At 43.5% G+C, this 24,013-nt stretch overlaps 1 protein-coding gene across 1 annotated transcript; it reads left to right on the top strand.

Annotated features, from left to right (window-relative positions):
• Positions 1 to 1,063: 1,063 nt before the first annotated feature.
• Positions 1,064 to 21,987, top strand: LOC147456179 (protein NRT1/ PTR FAMILY 8.1-like). The gene is made up of 6 exons (XM_086514727.1): positions 1,064 to 1,189; positions 1,291 to 1,370; positions 1,457 to 1,587; positions 19,368 to 19,585; positions 19,978 to 20,549; positions 20,966 to 21,987. The coding sequence occupies exons 1-6, from the start codon at positions 1,079 to 1,081 to the stop codon at positions 21,804 to 21,806; spliced, it is 1,953 nt and encodes a 650-aa protein (XP_086370853.1). The 5' UTR covers positions 1,064 to 1,078; the 3' UTR covers positions 21,807 to 21,987.
• Positions 21,988 to 24,013: the final 2,026 nt, after the last annotated feature.

Consider the following 24,013-nt stretch of genomic DNA (forward strand, 5'->3'; position numbering starts at 1 on the left):
GACTATTTCAGAGGACAAAACCATGATGGAGTTATTGGTCAATTTTGTGGAGTTCCAATTGTTGGAAGTGAAGTTAAATTAAACAAGGTAAAGTTTTTACGGTGGCCTTCAGAAGACAATATTTTTAGTTATATGTGTGTGTATGAGAGAGAGAGACTCATGGAGGGTTTGAAAAAACTCATTTAAAAAAACATCCAAAATTTTCTTTGGGGTAGATTCAAAGAGGAAATTTTACAAAATAATTGATTTTTTTGCAATTTTATTAGATTTTTTTAATTTTTCAAGAAGATTTTCTCTTTCTCCCTCCCTTTAGACAGCTAATTTAGATTTTCAATCGGCTCAAAGCTAAGTTGAGACACACTTTTTACGAACACTTTTGTGTGCATGTGTGTGTGTGAGAGAGAGAGAGAGAGAGAGAGAGAGGAGAGAGAGAAAGAGAGAGACGGAGATAGTGGTAGAAAAAACCCGCGGTCCAATGTATTTTAATCGGTTAAAATTGTAAAATCCCGATTAGATTTTGAGCTTGCCTTCAAGAAAACCAAGAAATTTATACAAGTTTGTGTTATTACCGGCAAAAGAAGAAGAAATTCAAGTTTACCCTTATTTTCACATGTAGGAGAGAATCTATTTTTCTAGTGGAGGGAGGGAGAAGGAAAGGAACTTCTTTATACATTTTTAATGCCTCACATCAGCACGAATATAGAGACACCTTTAAAAAACACTAAAATGAAGAAAAAATCGTATTGTATCTAATCATATGGTGATAAAAAGACTAAAGTGCAAACAAAGGCTATATTACATTTAATGTGATAGTGAAACTATTGATGTGAGAGATTTGCACATTTTGTCCACCACTCTTCTATGGCCTTCTTAGGCCAAAAACAACTTCAGATGCCTAATTGGGACAAAAGTTATCTATGCTTGTTTAGAGAATGTGGTCTGGACATCCGTAGAAAGGCACCAATTCATCTTTGTTTCTTTTGAGAATGCCGTCGATGTTACTCGGCTTGCATCTCGTGCACCGGCAAAATGACCTCCATCGTGGAAATTTTATAATCACATTCTCAATAATCTCGACATGGCATTGGAGAGATCACTTAATACAAGGTGGAATCGTCCATACGAATACAAATTGTGGGTATGTGCCAAGTATAGGTTTCTCCGCCCTTTTGAGCAAGGGAACAAAGAGGTAGATTTTATAAAGGCTCCTCTATTTGCTCTCCTCGTAACCATGCTGCTAGCCTCTAATTTCTCTCTCGTCGCTCACACAGAATATGCTCATGTGTGCAGGAAGACGATGAGAGAGAATTAGCGAATTCTGCGACATGGGTTCTGTTGATAGTCCTCCTTCTCCGCCTGCTATGGCTCCTGTTCATACTCCCCCTGCTGCTGTAGCTACGGCTATGGCTCCCATTGATACTCCGTCTCCTGCTGCTGCTGCTGTTGTTGATAAGAGCGTTGAGAACTCTTCTGCTGCAAAGCTGAAGTTGGACCTGCAAAGCCCGAGCATGGTGTTAATAGATGCAGATGTACAGAAGGACAAATTTGAAGGAAAGGGCGGCTGGAAGACCTTGCCCTTTATCATCGGTAAGAGAGAGAGAGAGAGAGAGAGAGAGAGAGAGAGAGAGAGAGAGAGAGGCCTTTAGCACATTTTGCCATGCGGCCAGTTAGCTGCCATCAGTAAAACTGTGGAATATACCGTGGCCGACCGACAATCTTGAGCACGTAGGCAGTCGACTACTTGTTTATGGAGCGAAGGATGTTGATTGGTTGGAAAGGAGGCGCTCGAGTTCACTGGAAGAGGTGAGGCTTTGGCTACAACGGCCAGCCAGCCACTTGGCGGCCATAAAAAGCGTGTGCCATGTCGGCGCTAAGTGCTCGTGCTGAGAGAGAGAGAGAGAGAGAGAGAGAGAGAGAGAGAGGCTAACGTAGTCCTTAGTCTTAAAGACCTCGAGTTTTGAGCTCAAGGTCAAGAGCTAACGTAATAACCAATCTACCACACTTGGGGTAACCATAGCATGCTTAGTTTCTTTGATATTCAACCTATAAGTTTGGGATTCACCTATAAATTTGAAGTAGAGAGATCGTGAGGTGAGACTTGGGCTACAACGGCCAGCCGTCGACTACTTGGTGGCCATAAAAAGTGTGCGCCACACAAGTACGCATCCCTACAAGATTCGAAATTGCTAGCTGGCTGTGCTCTTGCTGAGAGAGAGAGAGAGAGAGAGAGAGAGAGAGAGAGAGAGAGAGAGAGAGAGAGAGAGAGTAACTACATGGGCCTCATAAAGATGGAATCTGATGCAAAAAAATTATATAGTGTAGGTCTTACCTCCAAACTATAAGGTTTGGGGTAGTGTTCAAACACTTACAATTGCAAGGTTATCATTGTCTTTTGGGAACTTCGTTAGGGTCTCATCTTTAATGCATTAATGTTTTTGTTTTTCTTTAATGATGGTGCGCATGGTTTTTGAGCTAGGTTTTGCTCTGCTGTTCGTTGTTTTTCTTGCTGTTGCCATAGTTGCTGCTGCAAGTTGCCTATAAAGTACATGGGAATTATGTGGTGATTTTGAAAAGAGTTTATTGTAGGTAGCTTTCTTGCTTCATTCCACATGTGATAAAAAGGCCACATAACATGTGGGCTAGGCCTAATAGCATATGACTATTTTGTCTCATGTGGGTATAGCTTTGTAGGTTTCATAGAAAAATGTGACTATGCACTTTATGGTGCCTGCTTGGCTTTTTAGGGAGTGTTCACGCTATGAGTGTAAGCTAAGGCTTACCCAACAACTGTGGATGCTTGTGGTATGAGCAAGGTATCACTGTTCGCAACTCCTAGATACCAACAAACTAGAGAATCCTTTTGTTTTTGTTTTTGAACATTGGGGCCACCACATGATTAGGGCTGTGTGTTGTTAAGCCGGTTATTCTTTGGACACAAATTTCAACTCAATAATGTGCGCACATGAAAAGCTTGAACATGAATTGTAGGCACTTCAAAGAAAGGTGGGCTATCTCCGTATGTTGGGGTCAGAGACGGACGTGCTTTTACCTCGGGCTGGACGTTTGGTGTCCGACCACCCACTGATGCATCTCTTATTCATTCTATGTATACATGAATAAGGACCTCCTCGCTTGAGACTTGCTCCACCCCATGCATGGTCTCCTTCCTACACTGCACGCATGCATTGCGCACTCACAATTGGTATCAGAGCATAGGTGTGGGTACTTCTCCTTCTTTGCAGCATTAGCCTCTTCCCGACGAACTCTCGACTGCCTTCTTCGCAAAAGCTCGGAGCTTCCATTGCTATGGAAGCATAGTGAGGAGTGGTGGGAAAGGAAGCGAGCTTGAGAGGCGAGCTCAGGCGTAGACGGCAACAGGCTTCGTTGGTGGTGTGTGCATGAGATCTAGGAGGAGCTAAGGTTTGAGAGACCTTTGGTTCAAAAGCTCTGGAGTGGAAATTGGAGGAGGAAATGAGTTGAGCAGTGTGAGAAGTCGACAATCGACTTGGAGCAAAAAGAGCACACAGATCGATTGTGTAGCTGGTGGGAACATTGGAAGCCCAAGTAATCAAGCCATCGCAGGAACCTTAGGAGGCTTGGAGTTACGCCACAGCAAGCAATTCAAAGCTTAGAAGGGGAAGGTAGATTTGTAAAAAGAGGGAAAGGAGCAGATGGGAAGCTTTTAAGTTGAACCTTAGCTTTGGAAAGGCTTCAACAATCAGGCATAGGCCTAGAGGCAGCGCCTTTTAAAAGAGAAGAGAGGAGACAAATGAAAGAAACGTTGGGCTTGGAACTGCCTTGGTCGCATGGATGCTCAATGCAGATGCACAAACTGAGGAGTGCTACAGTCAAGGGAAGTGCAACAGAAAGCAGCAAGAGAGAGTGGAGCTTGCTTTTGCAAGGAAAGCAGTGTGTGCGGGGAGCTCGGCTCAACACACACGCAAGGAAAGTCAACTTTGGAGGACCTCCTCAACAAACCAAACCTACATAGCTTAGTAAGTCAGACTAGGGTTTGAAAATACGAAATCATAACTGATATGGGCAAAACAATTCACGTTGATATTGTTGGTGAAGGGCTGTTGAAAAAACATGTCGTGCTTGGCAATGCCATGGTCGACATGTATGCTACATGTAGTGTACTTCAGAAAGCACAACGAGTGCTTGAGGAACTTCTTGTCCGGAAGACGGTCTCTTAGAACGCAGTGATTGTGGGACATGCCCAACAGGGGCAGGGCCAGGCAGCCCTGGGCTGTTTTCAGCAGATGCAAAGCGAGGGCATCTCTCCAGATGCATTCACCTAGGCTTGCATGCGGCACTATGCAAAACAATGTTATGGGCAAAAGAATTCACGATGATATTGTTACTCAGGGGTTGTTGAAAAAAGACGGCGTGCTTGGCAATGCCTGGATCGACATGTATGCCAAACGTATAGGGCCAGGAAGTACTGGTGTCACCAGCGTGTGACTACTATCTATCCTTTTTGTTGATTTCTTTCTTATTATCTATTTACTTTCACTTTTTGGAAACACCCCTCGGGAAATCTAACTGCCCTGCATTGCATAGCTAGTGTGGAACTGTCCAGAGGGAGTCCAGGCCTGAGGGCAAGAGAGCACTAAGGTTGGACAAGGACTATGGTTAGCCAAGTGGGGTCATTGACTAGCCAAAGTGGAATCCTTTGCTACAGAGGCTACATTTCAGTTCTGGATGTGGCCGCAGTGTACAAAGAGGGTCGGATGACCTAGAAAGATACAATGGCAGCATCTCCTAAAATTTAGGGAACTGCTATTTTGGGACCTGAAAATGTCTTCGCGTCATTACGTGCAGTTTGACATGGGGATCATTTTGTTACTCTGTGGCCAAGTCAACAGAGGCTGCAGGTGAGATATTTTTAGACCCGAGGGTCTAAAGCGGGAAAATGCACAAATGAGTGACACTTGGCACTTTGAGGCCAGTTTACTACTTATAGAGAAGGCAAAAACGTGATTTATAGTGGGGAGGCTCATTTTGCAAGTCTCTGTCACAGGTTAAGAGCTATGGAGTGCTTGCTTTCCCTCTTATGCACAGTGCGGTGCCAGGAGTGATGCCCTGCACGCTACGCACTGCCCTCTCTCTCCCCTTTGGCAGTATGTTATGCCCCTCTAGTGGGCTCTTCATTTGACCAATGTACAGTTGTGTGGGTTCATGCGCGATTGCCGAGGCAAGAGCCTCTTGCACAGGTACTGGATTAGCTAGCGGCTAATCCCCCCGCAGGTACAGGTGAATTCGGAGAGGTTTCACGCCAGAAATCTCGTCCGATTCAAAGGGCAAGTAGCCCTACAGGTGCGGGAGCTCGAGGACTTGCTAGGGATGCGACCGGCACGCGAAACGGAGCCCGAAACAGTGAATTACAGCCTGCTGTGTATTTTTGCAGGTTTAGGGTTTTGGCCCTAAACGGACCCTAATACCCCCAGGAGGTTCGGGGACGCAAGGGGACCGCTGTACAGGTGATCTGGCGCATTTTCAGGGCTGAAAACAGAGAATTCAGCGTGCTGCAGATTCTCGCCAGGTTTTGCAAAGTGCCCGTAGGCGTCGGGAAAGTCAGTCAATGCGTGGGAATACTGACCGTGAAAGGTTCTAGTACAGTTATGCTGCCGAAATCGGGCTGGAACAGTGGAAATTCAGCCGAGTTTGTGCGGGGCAGCTTGTAGGAACCACAGCGTTTATTCCCTCTTTTGAACAATAAAGAAATACCGAAAGGGGCGCCTAAGCTAGGGGCCAATCTGGTGTCTGTCCACTCATACAGGTGCAATCTAGCAGCCTGTATCCCTCTCCCCTTTGTTGTGTCTTGAAAGTACAGGTAAAATAGACGACTAATAATGGGTGAAAGCTAAATCAAGGTTTAAAGTAAAGTCTACCGCCCTTTTTGGATTGAACAGGCCGGTTTCATGGTTCCATCGACGGGATTAAATCACTTTTTCCCATAGAAGTGAGCCTTGGTCAGTTTTGGGCTTGAAGACACAGGGGATCATAGACGAGACACAGGGAATTGTAATTATGGCTGACAGACCAGATGATGTGACTGAAGAGGTTTCCTCTTCACAGGGTCAACAGACACATGAAGTGGGTGAGTCCTCAAGACCACCACAGACAGATGACGATATATTCAGGACCCAGTTGGCTACTGCTGTGGCTATGTTCACACAAGTAATGCAGAACCCGAGGTTTTTAGCCTTTCTGCAACCTCTTGTTCCGTTTCAGCAAGTTGGGTCACTGGATCATATTCAAAAGCCTGTTAAGGCTCGAGCACAGGTGATTCATACCGCACAGTCAATGGAAACACCTGTACACTTGACGGAGAACATGCAGTCTCCACAACGTATGCCTAAGATGCAAGAACAGGTGGCTGAGATGCCAGTTTTTCAAGCTGTACCAATTCAGCCCGCCACCTTTCAACAGCCTATAGCTGGTTCTAATGGGCAGGGAAGCAACTTACAGGCTATGCAACAGGTCTTCCCACCACCTTCAGTACACCCTGGCTATTTTGGAGGTGGATCGGTATTCCAGAGCATGGCTGGTCATGCACCTGGAAATCAGTTTTACACGCCAGGAACAGTGTTTGCGGGTGCTCAAACGATGATGCCTAACCCCATGTACAGTGTCATGGGTATGCAACCAGGGTTTCAAAGCACTCGGGGACAATTTGGGATGCCACAAGCAAATTTTGGTATGGCTGGAATTACAAATCAGCAGCCAAATATGGCGTTTCCAAGTCAAGTTAATAGCGGCCAAGGAACACAGATGAACCCTAATAGTGTTCCCATGTTTCAGTCACTTCCATATGACAATTTAACGCCGCTGGAGAGGCCAACTCCGTACAAAGAAGGTGGCAAAGGTGTGTCATTCACGACCTTTACAGGGTTTGATGACAGGAAGAAGGCTCTTTCATTCCTCCAGCAGTTTGATAAGGCCTATGCAGGGGGAAACTTTACAGAGGCTTCAAAGGTCCGCAAGGCAGCCACTTTCTTGACAGGGAATGCGGGACAATGGTGGACAACTTTATTGCTTCAAGGGCAAGCTCCGTCCACATGGATTTACTTCAAGCAGATTTTTGCAGCAGCATGGTTATCTGATGATTTTGAAGCAGATGTCATGACAGAATGGCACCAGCTAAATGCTGCCACTTGCAGAAATCTGGATGATTACAATCGGAAGTTTTGGAAAGCTCTACTTCCAGTAACTTCCTATAGGTTTGTGCCATTGACAGAACAGATTGAAAAATACTGTTGTGGCCTACCCAAAGGATTGAGAAAATACTGCACGAAGACAAAAGTCACTACTTTGACGCAGCTCATCGAGGTAGCAAACACTGGCAATGGTTTGCTCAAGGGAGAAGATTGTGAATTTAACACTGGCGTCAAGGCAGGATCAGGCAAGAAAAATTCAGCCAAGAAGCACGTTCCCAATGAGGCTCCTAAAGGGACTCAGGAGTCGGCCAACACAGGGAAAGACAAAGCTACGGCTGAATCAGAAAAAGGACCAGCAAAGAAATGGAAAAGACGTTTTCCTCGCAAGTCAGAAGAGCAAAAGAAGGTCCTAAGGACAGAGAACAAATGCTTTATATGTGAGCAGCCTGGCCACATTGCTTACAATTGTCCTACAAAGAAAAGGCCAGCTGATTCTGAAGACAAGGAAGACAAGAAAGGAAAGAAGCCCATGGCTGGTCTAGTGCCAGATATGGTGGGCGACAAGCCAAATTCAGATGCAAGTGAGCTTTGCAGAGCATGGGGAAAGGTTAGGGATCAAACAGTGCTTATCTTCTTTGATCCAGGTGCCAAAGCCAACTTCATTTCCCCAGAATTGGCTTCAAAGTTGGGAATCAGACCTGAAGAGATGGGGTATACAGCAGAGGCAGGTTTGGCATGTCCTGGCCATACAGAGGCTGTGACACCCATCATCGGAAAGTTGCGTCTACATATCCAGTCCTATGTAGATGCTGAAGAATTTTACATCATGCCACTGGACGGATGTGATGTGTTGTTAGGTATTCCTTGGTTATTTCGTGTACAGGGAATCATGGATGCCTACAACAAAAAGATCACTGTACAGGGCAGGGGAAAGACTCACATTCTGGATGTAAAGCTTAAAGGGGAGTCTATTCCTACTGTATCAGCTTCTGTTATTACTTCTGTAATGAAAAAGCATCTTTCTGCGTACTTGGTTTTTGCACGTGAAGTGTCAGATTGTGATGAATCAAATTTATCTGTGCTAGATAAAGAAAGGTCAATGTTTTTACAACAGTATAGTGACTGTTTTTCCGATTCATTACCGTCTCAATTACCGCCAGAGAGACCCGAGGACCATGCGATAGATTTGGTGCCAGGCAGTAGCCCACCAAATAAGCCTCCGTACAGGGTTAGTGCGGCTCAGCAGAAAGAGATAATGGGCCAAGTACAGGAGCTGTTAGAAAAGGGGCTGATTCAGCCCAGTTCATCTCCATTCTGTTCTCCAGTGTTGTTGGTGCAGAAAAAGGATGGCTCATGGCGTATGTGCATCGACTACCGTGCACTGAACAAGAATACCATCAAGAATAGGTTCCCTATACCTAGAATTGATGATATTATGGACAAATTAGAAGGAGCAGCTATGTTTAGCAGGATAGATCTAAAGAGTGGGTATCATCAGATCCGCATTAGATCAGAGGATGTGCACAAAACTGCTTTTAGAACGACGTTTGGCCTTTACGAATTTTTAGTGATGCCCTTTGGTCTCACAAATGCTCCTGCTACGTTCAATAGGATGATGGACAGAATTTTCCGTCCACACCAGCAGTTTGTTGGTACATTCTTTGATGACATGATAGTCTACTCAAAGAATGAAGAGGAGCATAGGCATCACTTGGCCATTGTGTTCAAAGAGCTACGCAGTCATAGGTTGCTCATCAATGCAAAGAAAAGTGAGTTTTTTCTGGAAGAGATTCACTTTCTGGGACACATTGTCTCAAAGGACGGTGTCAGAATGGATCCTGCAAAAGTTGAAGCGATCAAGTCATGGCCAAATTTGAAGACGGTGCATGATGTCCGAAGCTTTTTGGGACTATGCTCCTATTACAGAAGGTTTATCCGAAATTTCGCTGAGATTGCTTCACCTTTACATGCTCTTCAAAAGACGGCAGTCACCTTTAGATGGACACAGAAAGAGATTTCAGCTTTTAATCTCTTAAAGGAAAAGATGACTTCAGATCCAGTCATTGTGTTGCCGGATCTTAGGAAGTCATTTGTGGTCCAGTGTGATGCCTGCGGTAGTAGCATTGGTGCTGTGCTAATGCAAGATGGCAGGGTAGTAGCCTATGAGAGCAGAATTTTGCAAGGGCCAGAGATGACCATGCAGGTCTATGAGAAAGAGTTACTGGCTGTGATTCATGCGCTCTTAAGTTGGAAACACTACCTGCTAGGTGCAGATTTCGTTGTCCAAACGGATCATCAGACCTTGCGATACTTCTTGACACAAACAAAGTTATCTGAGAAGCATATGCGATGGGCAAATATCTTGTCCATGTTCCATTTTCAGATTGTGCATGTGGAAGGCAAGAAGAACGTTGTGGCTGATGCCTTGTCAAGGAAGCCACAAATTTCAGCTGTGTCGATTCCTTATCATCATGAACTTGATGATATGAGAGAACAGTATGCAAATGATGAAGATTTTGCAAGGGTCTTCGAGCAACTAATGGATGGACAACGTCATGAACACTATCTTCTTAAAGACGGGTTCATGATGATGCATGGCAGATTGTGTGTCACAAAGCCATTGCGACGCAAAGTTATGGAAGAGAGTCATGTCCCACCGTATGCAGGGCATCGTGGTATCGATGCTACAGTTAAAGCGGTAGAGACATTCTTCTATTGGCCTACATTGAGAAGGGATGTGGATGCCTTTGTGCGAGAATGCCTAATATGCCAAAAGGTCAAGTTTGACAGGCAAAAGGCACCAGGGTTATTGCAACCACTACCTATTCCAGATAAACCATGGGAAAGTATTGCTATGGATTTTATCTTTGATCTTCCAAGAACGCAGACAGGAAATGATGGTATTTGGACCATTATTTGCAGATTCAGCAAACAGGCTCATTTTATTCCTGTCAGGAAGAAGATAAAGCCAGATCAGATGGCACGCTTGTTTATGAGCAATATTTTCAAGTATCATGGCATGCCACAGTCGATTATTAGCGACCGTGATCCACGCATGACTAGTTTGTTCTGGAAAGGCTTGTTTGAGAATATGGGCACCACGCTCAAATTCTCTTCGTCATTTCATCCTCAAACAGATGGGCAGTCAGAAGAGGCAAATTCTACTGTCCTAGATCTGCTGAAGTGCTATGTGTCAGAGCATAAAGGAAAGTGGGAGCAGTATTTGCCATTGGTGGAGTATGCATACAATAATACAGTGCATTCATCAACTGGCAAGGCACCTTTTGAGATAGTTGAAGGTGGCAAGAAAGTTCCTCCCATACTGCATACAAAGGACAAGATATTTGAAGCAGATAAGTATGTTCAGGACATGGATGAAATGTACCAGAAGGTCAAAGTGGCCTTAGAAAGGACTCAGGCAAAGCAAAAGAAAGCAGCTGATCGTCACCGTCGTGAAGTAGTATATTCACTTGGTGATTGGGTGCTTTTACGCTTTGAAAAGGCAAGGTTAAAGAAGATGAAGGGCAAGGAAAGACTGTTTCCAAAGCTCAGCATGCGTTACTATGGGCCTTTTCAAGTGTGCGACATAATCAGTGATGTTGCATATAGGCTGAAATTGCCTGACAGTTGGAAGATTCACAATGCGTTTCATGTGAGTCTTCTCAGACCCTATGTGGGTGATGTGCCAGAAGATATACCAGCTGAAGATCAGCCGGAAGTCGAGGAACTTGACGAGATCTTGGTCCCTGAACAGATTTTGGCACACAAAGAAAGGAAAGTGAAAGGCAAGGTTGCTAGGCGTTACTTGGTAAAGTTCAGAAACTATCCACCAATGGATGCTAAGTGGATGGAAGAAGGTGAACTTGCAGAGTCACCAACTGTGTTATCACTTTACCTGGAAGCCTTCGATTTGCAACCTACCTTGACCCCTTGAGTTTCAAAGCTACATGGATTGTCAGTGGGACAATGGCTTCTGAAACAAATGATGTACATGGTATTTAAAGTGAGCTCAAATCAAATACCTGTTACATGAATGTTAGAGCTGTACAGATTGTCAGTTTGGCAATTGCTCTTATGGAATGTCCAAAAGTTTGGTTAGTGCTATAGAAGTGAGTATTTCTTGTCAGTTTGTCAAGGATACAGTGATTGCTTCTATTGAAGAGTACATGTGTAACTGCATTCTTAAACTGTCGGTTTGGGTATGTTCGAAAGTGTTACGGGATCCAACGTGTACTATAAGACAGTGACAAAATGTGCAGCTACCATTTTGTCATTGGAAAGTTAGTGACTCAAAGCAATGGCAGAGTGCGAAGCTACCACTATGTCATTGGGACAGGGTTCACACGCAGGCAATACATGAGTCGACGAGGTGTTGAATACACCAGGGTTGACAATGAGCATGTATGTGTCGTATATGTGTCGACATGTGTTGAATACATCAGTGTTGACAGTAAGCATGGACGACATAGATGCAAACGAGGACGTTTGAGATTTCAAGAGGGGGGTATGTCACCAGCGTGTGACTACTATCTATCCTTTTTGTTGATTTCTTTCTTATTATCTATTTACTTTCACTTTTTGGAAACACCCCTCGGGAAATCTAACTGCCCTGCATTGCATAGCTAGTGTGGAACTGTCCAGAGGGAGTCCAGGCCTGAGGGCAAGAGAGCACTAAGGTTGGACAAGGACTATGGTTAGCCAAGTGGGGTCATTGACTAGCCAAAGTGGAATCCTTTGCTACAGAGGCTACATTTCAGTTCTGGATGTGGCCGCAGTGTACAAAGAGGGTCGGATGACCTAGAAAGATACAATGGCAGCATCTCCTAAAATTTAGGGAACTGCTATTTTGGGACCTGAAAATGTCTTCGCGTCATTACGTGCAGTTTGACATGGGGATCATTTTGTTACTCTGTGGCCAAGTCAACAGAGGCTGCAGGTGAGATATTTTTAGACCCGAGGGTCTAAAGCGGGAAAATGCACAAATGAGTGACACTTGGCACTTTGAGGCCAGTTTACTACTTATAGAGAAGGCAAAAACGTGATTTATAGTGGGGAGGCTCATTTTGCAAGTCTCTGTCACAGGTTAAGAGCTATGGAGTGCTTGCTTTCCCTCTTATGCACAGTGCGGTGCCAGGAGTGATGCCCTGCACGCTACGCACTGCCCTCTCTCTCCCCTTTGGCAGTATGTTATGCCCCTCTAGTGGGCTCTTCATTTGACCAATGTACAGTTGTGTGGGTTCATGCGCGATTGCCGAGGCAAGAGCCTCTTGCACAGGTACTGGATTAGCTAGCGGCTAATCCCCCCGCAGGTACAGGTGAATTCGGAGAGGTTTCACGCCAGAAATCTCGTCCGATTCAAAGGGCAAGTAGCCCTACAGGTGCGGGAGCTCGAGGACTTGCTAGGGATGCGACCGGCACGCGAAACGGAGCCCGAAACAGTGAATTACAGCCTGCTGTGTATTTTTGCAGGTTTAGGGTTTTGGCCCTAAACGGACCCTAATACCCCCAGGAGGTTCGGGGACGCAAGGGGACCGCTGTACAGGTGATCTGGCGCATTTTCAGGGCTGAAAACAGAGAATTCAGCGTGCTGCAGATTCTCGCCAGGTTTTGCAAAGTGCCCGTAGGCGTCGGGAAAGTCAGTCAATGCGTGGGAATACTGACCGTGAAAGGTTCTAGTACAGTTATGCTGCCGAAATCGGGCTGGAACAGTGGAAATTCAGCCGAGTTTGTGCGGGGCAGCTTGTAGGAACCACAGCGTTTATTCCCTCTTTTGAACAATAAAGAAATACCGAAAGGGGCGCCTAAGTTAGGGGCCAATCTGGTGTCTGTCCACTCATACAGGTGCAATCTAGCAGCCTGTATCCCTCTCCCCTTTGTTGTGTCTTGAAAGTACAGGTAAAATAGACGACTAATAATGGGTGAAAGCTAAATCAAGGTTTAAAGTAAAGTCTACCGCCCTTTTTGGATTGAACAGGCCGGTTTCAACTGGGCTGTTTTCAGTGGATACGAAGTGAGGGCATCTCTCCAGATGCAATCATCTACCATTGCATTTGCTTGCATCTTGAAGGGATGCATAGAAAATCAGGGGATAAACAATTCTCAAAAGAGCATAGAAGGCATAGCCATATGTGTAAATAAAGAGAACACGCGATGCTCAATATACATCCCACAAAATTGCATGCATAATCTGATAATAACTGTGAGTAATCTATATCTGTAATCTGGAGAACCAATGAGCTAGCTACCTATAACCTGAAGCCAGATGAGCAGACACAAGAACACACATCTGACTGCAGACGAGATCCAACCCCATAATTGCTTCATAGGGAACGGTTCATTTCAATTCATAGACAATCTGCATGCAGAAAGGGTCCACTTTTGAATCGTCATCAAGTATGCTACATTGCAATAAACGAATAGTATTATACCTCAATTTGTAGTGCAGGTTGACTGGATGCACTTGCATAGAGTATACTATGCATATCAAACATCCAAACCTCACAAGATATGAGAAATAGTGAGTTAGCACATATCGATTGTGAAAAAAAATATGCAAACATGGTTTTCAAAAGATCATGGAAACTGCATTATATGCTCGCATGCTTGTGCCCCCAAAGAAAAGAAGAACCATACATAGGTATCGCGGAGAGGTCGCACCGTCCTCACCCAAATATTATAACCGTAAGGAACATGTCCTTCCTCATATACTTGTGTTCTCCTCTAATGTTGAAGGGTCACAACATGCTTCTCCTCTATCGTTGGAGAGCCACTTTTTATTTTGGCAGTTACTGTACATGAGAAGGAATCCATTACCTTAACCTTGTCAACACACTCCAGAGAGGTCATTGCATGAAGGGAAGGTCAGAATCTTATCACAGATTTTCTTTCCTTTGTTAATGGTTCCAATTGCAGCTGTGCTCAGTGTTGCTGCATCTTTGTATGTCTCTGCTACCATATTTGCTACCATTTGATAGCATCTACTACCGAGCCACTACCTTAACCCTCATTTTGTCACAAGATGGGCACCATGTGCCAACGGAAAAGAACAGACTGAATAGACTTTTAGCACTTCAATAACAACTGAACTGAAAGAGAGAGAGAGCACACTCAACATGGAGTGGCGAAATTCCACCCCAGAGAGTATTGGCCCCAAACCTTGGCGCTCCTTTTGGTATTTCTTTATATTACTTGAACTCAGTACAATGTCGGTACTCCACCCTCTGCACCTTCGTACTGAAGCATGCCAGAGAATGAGCCCTTGGCTCATATTTAAAGACCCTTGGCCATAAAAAGCAGTTACATGAAAATCTTTAACTCAAATGCATCCGGTCCAAAAGCAGATCCCCAAAAGTTGCCATCGTGATTTACAAAAATCCGTACAACTACCACGTCAGCACTGTTCAGTGTCAGCGCGAAATCCGAAAATCCGTACTATTGTTGCCGCGTCATCAGCTCCACGCAAATCCTTCCGTGTGTGTATGTGTCTTGCTTTATTTATATGCCTTTATGTCACTTGGGCCTTATCGGACGGGGTCCCATAAGTTGGTGGGAACTTACTTCAACTTCCTCTGCTTCTTAGGGTTTAGGCCCCTCGGCTGGGATCTGCAAGTTGGCTTAGGTCTTTAGTGGCTTGACACGTCAGCAGTTTGTGACACATTCCTTGCCTTTCTTGTGCTACTTGTGCCACTTGTTTCGTTGACTCTTGATGCCCTGTCGAGTATCATGTTCACTCAAGCGATCGATCTTCCCCACATATGCACGATGTTCTCGCTTTCAATCGTGAAGCCTGCGGGGTGCATAAAGTAGCCATGGTCCATGACACGCGTGTGAACCCTACCTTGGTAAACCTTGAACAACTCAAGTTCTTGTGGTTAACGCCTCTTTCGTCCTTCAATCACCATCCCTTTGGCTACGATCTCTTACTATATTCATCCTCTCTGTCATGGTCTCTATCATTATGTCCATATGTCTACTACAATCTCCATCACCATCTCTTTTGTGACCTTATGTCATTGTGTTGATTGTTATGTTCAGCAAATGATGCTTTCTATGAGACCTTCGATCACCACTACAATCTCCTCTATATTCATCCTCTCTGTCAACGGCTCTGTCTTTCATACCTCCTCCCACGGTAGCCACGATCTCCATCATCTTGTCGATCATGTCTTCTACAATCTCCATCCCATCTCTTCTCAACTTATGTCATCAGGTCAGATGTCACGTTCAACAGCGATGCTCTCAGTGAGTCGTTTGATCACCATCCCTCTGGCTATGATCTCTTCCATATTCATCCTCTCTGTCATGGTCTCTTCCTCTTTCATACCATCTTGCATGGTGGTCACGATCATGTCTGTCATGTCTACAATGATCTCCATTATCATTGCTTCTGCGACTTCTGTCAATAAGCCGGCTATCCGGTTCGCTTCGCCTATCATGTCTACCATTCCCACTGCTTCCGGGTTGTTTCTCTCTATTCCGATCTCCATCATCTCGTCATGATCTCTTCATCGTTCATACCTTCTCTCATGTCAATCATTTCTATAGTGATCTCTCATCATCTTGATCATGTCTGTTGTGATCTCCATCATCATTGCTTCTACAGCTTCTGCCATTGTGCTGGTTGTCTTGTTCACTTTGGCTATCGTGTCCACCATCACCATTGCTCGTGTGTTGTTCCTCTTCTTTCAACTTAGCCTTTTGCAAAACTGTGATTTCAAGTCAGGAGACAATGAGTGTGCCTGTGCTCCTCGTTGCCTCCTGCTGATTTCAGTGGGCTGCTGTCTGTGACCACCTTCAAGCCTTGGTTTTCAGCAGAAATCCAATGTTAAAAAACGCTACTCAAAAAGGTTTCTGCTTTTTAGATTGATGCCGAACGCTCTGCACTCATAATACACCTGATTGTCTCTAGAGAATCATGGCTTGCTTGTCTTTGGGAAGGACTCCCATAAAATGACCATGCATGTGCAGGGCTAGAGACAAAGGAAGAGTGGGAAGGGTGGCAATTTTTGGGCTTGTTGACAATGTTCACTCCATTGCACAAGAAGATTTACAAATTTTCTCATGTAGGAAAACAGAGTCTTTCTCAGTGTTTTTCATACACTGCATAACATCATGAGCAGAATTTATACAATGCATAACATCATGAGCTTCTGCTCGAGAGGCACCGCATACCTAGCTAGGTACGATTGGGGGCAGGGGACCACCGGCCCCCGTGGGCCGGTGGTCCCCTGCCCCAATCGTACCTAGCTAGGTATGCGGCGCCTCCCTCACAGAAGCTCATGATGTTGAGGTAAGTCACAATGTGGGAAATATTGTGAGAATTTGTCCAAAAACTTCTTATGTTGGAAACAAGCTCTCCCCCCTTGTGAGGTGATTTTCTTTTTTTGAAACAACCCCTATTCAATTGAAGGCTACCAAGTCACCGCACGTGGAGGCAAAGCTTCGACAAATAAGTTCCTAGGTCAATTTGGTAGAAAAGTGCAACAAGTGATGTTCGACTTTCATACTCGAGCCACTAAGAGAAACCCACCACTGGTAAAGTTCTGACAAGACTAGTTAAACTTGGCATTAATAAATACATTTAATGATATTATACAAGACCCATTTTTCCAATTTCGACACCCTATCTTCGATCGCTTCCATATTCACCTATCTTAGGCTATGGTCACGCGAGGCTTAAATTTGAGGAACACGGCTCGACCAGCTCTTTGACGAAGCAGCTTTTCGCAGGTTTTCACCGGCTCAGTTATGTAACTATGCCCAAAAAGGCATAATCTCAAAACTATCCCGGTTAGTTGCCGGTCACTACTCCCGTTCTCTCTTTTGTTGCACCGGTCTACCTCTCTCTCTCTCTACCCACTGCTGCCCGTCAACCTCTGCAGATCCCTACCTGCCATGGTCAGAACTGGTCGAAGCCTTACGGAAAACTAAGCCTCGCGTGACCATGCCCTTATTTTATAAAACAAACTACTACAAATTCTGGTTGTCAGGACTTGAAATCTAATATTTATGCATACATTTTAACATATTGATTAACGTTAAGGTCTTACTAGCTCTCTTTGCCTCCTCAGTATGGTTTTAAACCAAGTGAGCATAGAATCCCATGAAAAACAAGTGAGAAAATAAGGGGGCTTGCCAACAAATAATGGATTGGTAATATGATAAAATTTACTACTTCCAGATAAATCATCTTACATTATATGCAATGTTAACTTAATAGAGAAAGAGATGCAACGAAAGATGTGAATCCTAGAAATGTCAAGTTATTTAATTAGAAAACATTTACTTGTGTGATTCAAGAACTGATTGAGAGTAGGTAGTGTCGAGTATTGCGTCCTAGACCTACTATGCGTGTTAAACCCAAAGACTTCATGTGTCCTAGACCTACCATGCGTGTTAAACCCAAAGACTTCACAATACAAATTGCATACATGCAAACCTGAATTCTAGCCATTTTAAAATTCTATGAAAGATTAATGATTTTTTATAGTTTAGAATTACCTCCTGATTGACATATACATGATTTTTTTCACATAACTCTACTATACATATTTAGAGGCAATCTTTCCATTGCGTTTGTAAGTGACAATCCTCCTTTTGGCAAAAGTCATGACACCTGGAAGAAACTCAGATCATAATGTGAGTACCATATGTTCTAATATCATAAATGTTAGTATGTAATTAAGCATCATTTCTTGCTCATCAATATGCATCACCCATATTTGCCTATTACAAGCACACACATTAGATAGCACATAGATCATCGAGTGAGATGGTCTATGATAATTCCCATGTAAAGTGCCAATCAAGGCAGCACGATTGTGTTGAGCACCAACCAAAAGTAACACATGTTTGTACCTTTGACTCGTATTTAGAACAACTATTTTGTTCTATATCTAAAAGTTGAACATGCACTAGGTACTCCCAAAGAGCATAGCTCAATTAATTGAGCCTTTGTGATGTAACCTCAAGGTAGAGGGTTCAAGGCTCACAGGTTTCGTTTGATGGGTGCCACCCACTTCTCCATTGGCGAAAGTTATTCCCCTGATATGGCCCCTCGTGTATGACAATGCACACTTGTAAATACATGCTTATGTATGAGTTCTCCCTACTTCCTTCCTCATGTTGCGCTGATGATTTTTTTTAAAGCGCCTGAACACGCTCAGCCATAAATGAGTTGTTGGTTATCCATATAGGCAAAATAAATGCCTTGAAGAAATATCAACGTCCAAAACATAATTCAAATATGAAATTCCCTTGTGAAAGATTTATGTTGAGAGAAGACTCATGTGGTTCGCAAAGTTAATTCAAATGCTTTCTATGAAAGAAAACTGCATTTTTGGTTACACTTCCATCATTCAATTTACTCAAGAAAATCAGTAATTGCTCAAACAATAGAGATCATTTTGCACATTCACATATCCTCACAAAGTGTGTTTAAATGGAAGTTACATAATTTACACTCTTTCAATTTTATGGTCTTTTCTTATTTTAAGTTAAGGAGGGATGACAATCATGGGGAGTAGGTCTAAATAAGTGCTTACAATCGCATGTGAATTTTGTCTTTATATAAAATTGTATCACCAATACCTATTTATCTATCACGTAATTGTTTTTTGAGTGCTCTAGATAAGAGAGTATATCTCGTATATCTAGATTTTATAAGAAAAAGTCGAAAATCAAGAAAACAAGGTGAGGAGTCACAAAGCCTTGCTAAAGTTAAGGGGGATGAGAGTTATGGATAACAGGTTTAAATGTGTCTACAATCACAGGTCATTTTTGTTGTATTTTAATATAAAATTTTATTGTCCATTATACACACACAATCACAAGTACCATGTATATTACGAAAAGCCCATTTCAACAACAAGGTGAAAGGCACACATTGGCATTTTAAAACAAAGTAAAATTAAAAAAAAAGGTGAAATAAAAACAATAAAATATAGGAACCCATTGACAACTAAAACGAAAGAATGCTTTAATGCTTTCATAAGAAAAGATAGGTCTAATAATTATGCAAGCAATTTAATGAAATGGACTTTTATGAGGTCCTTAAATGGAAGGACTCTTTTACAAAGTAAAATATTAAGGAAATTTTCATTGAGTCAATATTGGGATTAAAATCCTATGAATATACACCTTAATCCCTTGTTCTCTAAGGCCTATTTGAGCAGGCAGTAATATTGAAAAGAGTTGAAAATGCAGGAAATGAGGCATGCGAGAGAATGGGATCATTGAGCGTGTTGTGGAACATGGCACCTTACTTGATGGGGGAGTACCACATGACCTACTTAAGGGCAGGCTACATCGTCAACACAGTGTCAGGCACTTGCAGCTTGACCCCTCTACTTGGTGCTTACCTTGCAGATTCTTATTTTGGTCGTTACAACACCATCTTGGGCTCTTCCTTCTTTGCCTTCATGGTGATCTCTCACCCCATTTCAAATTGTGTACCACCAATTAAGTCGTGTGTGTGCGCGCGCGCATGCGCGGGCGTGTGTGCATGCATGCCACATGTATACGCGAGAAAGAGAGGGAGATTAGGCAATGAGTATGTATGTTTGATGTGTTTGTGTATGTATGCATGTGCACGAGCTTATGTGCATTGACGTGCTATCCATGTAGATATATGTACCTAAAATGGGTATTATTGTGTGAATTGTGTGTGTGTGTGTGTGTGTGAGAGAGAGAGAGAGAGAGAGAGAGAGAGAGAGAGAGAGAGATTATGCAACTAATTTAAACCTTTTATGCATGCATGCATGTCTTGCTTACAAACTAGGTCTAATTACACCAACATACTTTTGAAATACTATAGGGGTTGACGTTGTTGTGTATATCCGCAACAATCAAATCTTTACAACCGGAAGACTGCACACCATCAAGTCCACAACTCATGTATGAATGCCCACAAGCAAGCAAATCACAAGTGTGGTTCTTGATGGGGGCCTTTGCTTTTATGGCAATAGGGTCCGGAGGACTACGCTCGTGCGTGTATAGCTTTGGAGCAGATCAATTTGATGGGAGCACACCAGAAGGAAAAAGAGCAAGACAAAGCTTCTTCAATTGGTTCTATTTTTGTAGTTGTCTCTCTTTGTTGTGTGGGCTCACTGTCATTGTTTATATTCAAAATGACATAAGTTGGGCCATAGGTTACCTTGTGCTTGCTCTTTCCATGGTTTTGTCTGTTGTTGTATTTCTTGCCGGAACTCGCTTCTATCTCCACCTCCCCACTGATAGTGGTCCATACACTGCTATCATTCAAGTCCTCACTGCCGCTACCTCCAAGTATCACCTCCCTTTGCCCTCGGATCCGATTGAGCTCCACAACTCTTCCACCAACAACATGAAAGATGGTGGTCCTCTCTTCAAGCACACCACCCGACTTCGGTAACCTCTCTCTCTCTCTCTCTCTCTCTGGATAGATCTTTGAGGTTTCTTGGAATAGCTTCCTTCGACATTAGAATTCTCTTCTTCTCAGGTGTGTGTATGTGTGCGTGTGTTAATAAGAAGACGTAAAATGGTATAATCTTTTTATCACCCAATTGTGGTAGATTGGTTATGCCATTTCTCTCTTGAATAACAGGTCTTGAGTTCAACACTTGTCAGATAGATCTTTGAGGTCTCGTGGGACAACTTCATGCAACGTTAAAATTCTCTTCTTCTCTCTCTCTCTCTCTCTCTCTCACACACACACACACACACGTGCATGCACGCTCGCTTGCACACACAAACACAACTATTCAATTATCTAAACTTTGAATACATGTCTAAAGCATGTTTCCTCCCATCTTTAATTAGTACAGGTGGCTGGACAAAGCTGCTATTGTGGAAGCAAGGGATGATGTTGAGGGTAAGGGTGGTGGGGAAGCCAACAAAGGGTCATGGAGGCTTTGCAGTGTTCAAAGAGTGGAGGAGTGCAAAACATTTCTCAACCTTCTTCCCATATGGGGTTGCGCAATTCTGCTTTCGGTTGTGCAAGCTCAGCTTGGACTCTTCACTGTGATCCAAGGAACCTTCGTCGACCCTCATTTGGGACACCTCAAGATTGCACCTGCATCATTATTTGTTGTAACTCTTGCTACATTCATAATAGTGATTCCAATGTATGATATCTTGATAGTGCCAATGGCGCGACACTTTACCAAAAATCCTCGCGGCTTTAGCTTGCTGCAAAGAATAGGAATTGGTATAGTAGGTTTTGCTCTCACTATGATCGTAGCCGGCCAAGTGGAGCATAAAAGGCTCATTGCATTCAATGTACATGGAGAATTGCTAGGTGTCAAGTGGCTTCTACTGCAATGTGTCATCATTGGCGTGTCGGACACATTTGCAGCAATAGGCCAATTTGAATTCTTCTATGAAGAGCTTCCTAGGGGTATGAAGAGCATGGCAGGTGCCTTCTTTTGGAGTTCAAATGCTCTCGGGTCGTATATCGGTAACTTAGTTGTTTATGTGGTGACAAAGACAACATCAAAGCAAAACAAGAGCTGGTTGCCACAAAACATCAATGAAGGGCACCTTGATTTCTTCTATTATTTGATGGCAGGCATATCCATGCTTGGCCTCGTGCTCTTCATTGTATGCTCCTTACGCTACAAACATGTGGAGTACCTTGAAGATGAGCCATCCACAAGAGATCCATGAGTTCTCTTATTAGGAAGAAAGCTTTTGCAACCTAGTTTGTTTGCATATGCAACCCTAAAGGAATGACCCCAAAAAGGAGGAAAAAAAAAATATTGTTATGTAAGATAACTATTTTTCAGGAGAATGGCATTAAAATACAAGAACAATTGTGTTTTGATTCTGATAAAATAAAACTCATCTCTGTGTTGTGAGTGGTCTTGTTCAATCGTGTTTCGGTCAAAATATGCTTCGTCAACCAAACCACTCACATGCCCATGCATAATTGAATCATCCAAAGGTCAAACTCGAAGCATAAGCATATATATTAGACCTTAAATTCCTCTACCTGAGTATTTGAAATGGCACTGTCAATTTTCTGTGATTTGAGTGTGTCCTCGAACCTCTACCATCATCAAAATCTCAAGAATGAAGTCCACATCCAAACATAAAAGTGGCTCAAATACACACACACAAATGAATGGCCGTGCATGCACGCATACACGCAAAGTGGCTCAAATACTTACAAGCACAAAGATGTATGGCCGTGCACACACACACACACACACACACATAATTTAATAAAATTATCCAAACATGTGTGTGTGTGTGTGTGTGTGTGTGTGTGTGTGTGTGTGTGTGTGTGTGTGTGTGTGTGAGAGAGAGAGAGAGAGAATTTTTAATGCCAAGACCTATGAAGAGGAGTACCCCTCTCCATCATCTTCTCAAGTTAAAGACATTAGTTAAGCCCATTAGTTTCCATCAAGCCCAAATTGCAAAAAAAGATGGCAAGAACCTAAAACCCTCAAGTAGAAAGCGCAACTAAACTCAAATCTATTCAGTCATCTGAGCTTACTAGAATCGAAAACGACCTCAATCATTCTTCGTAAACCTTGTTAGTAGATCATCGCAAAGCCTATCAATCCCAAGATCAAACCCAAAGTGTGAGGAAATGGTAGTGTTAATGCAGATTTAAGCCATGCTCTCCCTCACTTTCCATTATTTTAGACCAACTCACCTTCAATATATAAATTTTACATAGCAAGGAGTCTAATCCAGAGCAAGTATTGAAAGGAAAAACCTATGAAGAAGAAGACTTCTTCGCTAATAAAAGTCTTAACAAGCATAATTCAAAATAAGCTTAGTCAACCAAACCACTCATATGCCCATGCATCATCAAATTACACACACACACACACATGTTTGTATACATAACCATACAAACGTGTGTGTATGTGTGTGCACGCATGCGTGTGCGTGTGTGCGTGTGATGATTTTTAATGCCAAGACCTATGAAGAAGAGTCCCTCTCCATCATCTTCTCAAGGTAAAGACAATTCTGAAAACCAATAGTTTTCAGCAAGCCCAAAGTGCAAGAACCTAAACCCCTCAAGTAGAAAGCACAATTAAGCTCAAATCTATTTTGCAATGGAAATGCCTATGAACTTTGAGAATAGAAAAATTAGGAGGATTCAAGTGAGCATTTTTGTGAGATTACTTTAAGAACATAGAGGGTGAACTTAATTGATGGTAGCAACATAAACATAGTACTTAATTAACTTGGCATGAATAATACTTTTGCAAGAGAGAGAGAGTATAAGAGAACATGACAATAATTGAGGACCCGATTTACTTGAAGCCGGCCGGTCAACAGAGGCCCATGCTAGCAGTGTTGGCCTCGCCCTCGCCCTAGACCATGGGTCCTCGTCCTCGCCCTTTTGTTGGGCTCGCCCTTCGTCCTTGCACCCTTTGCGTAAGTTTTATAATGCTGACTTGGCATTATTTTCACCTCAGCTAATATAAGCCAAGCTAGCGTTTTAAGTCAGCCCGTCAAATTCAGTATAATCCAAGCCAGTGTTTAAAGTCAGCTCGTCAAATTCAGCCGGCAAACAAAAGCTACACACCTCTCTGCAACACGTTTTCAGCCAGGGATGGAAGTTGGGTTCTTTTCGTCGTTGCGGGTCCCTTTCTTTGTTGTTGGACTCGTCTCCTACTAGGCTCCGGCCCGCCGGCTGCTCTGGCCGGCCACATCTCCTCTCTCTCTTCTCTCGCAGGATTGCCTCCTTAATATGCACCAGGGAGGCAATAGCGACATCGCTAATGCCCTCCCCCCTTGCCTTCAAAACACCTAGCGGTGTGTGAACTTGGCCTGCGTTGGACGCCTGCCACGTCATCAGTTAGGCCGCCGACCACCATTGTAAGCACGCCATCGGACAAGGCGCCGTCGTCGTC

This window comes from Adiantum capillus-veneris, chromosome 6 (assembly GCF_014529385.1).
Source record: "Adiantum capillus-veneris isolate H3 chromosome 6, ASM1452938v2, whole genome shotgun sequence".
Classification (NCBI taxonomy): domain Eukaryota; kingdom Viridiplantae; phylum Streptophyta; class Polypodiopsida; order Polypodiales; family Pteridaceae; genus Adiantum; species Adiantum capillus-veneris.

Bases quoted from the DNA above. Each gene is read 5' to 3' on its own strand.
- LOC147456179 (XM_086514727.1), top strand. From the start codon at position 1,079: ATGGCATTGGAGAGATCACTTAATACAAGGTGGAATCGTCCATACGAA. The intron at 1,371-1,456 runs GTTCATACTCCC...TGTTGATAAGAG, and splicing joins CTCCGCCTGCTATGGCTCCT to CGTTGAGAACTCTTCTGCTG. The intron at 1,588-19,367 runs GTAAGAGAGAGA...TTGAAAATGCAG, and splicing joins GACCTTGCCCTTTATCATCG to GAAATGAGGCATGCGAGAGA.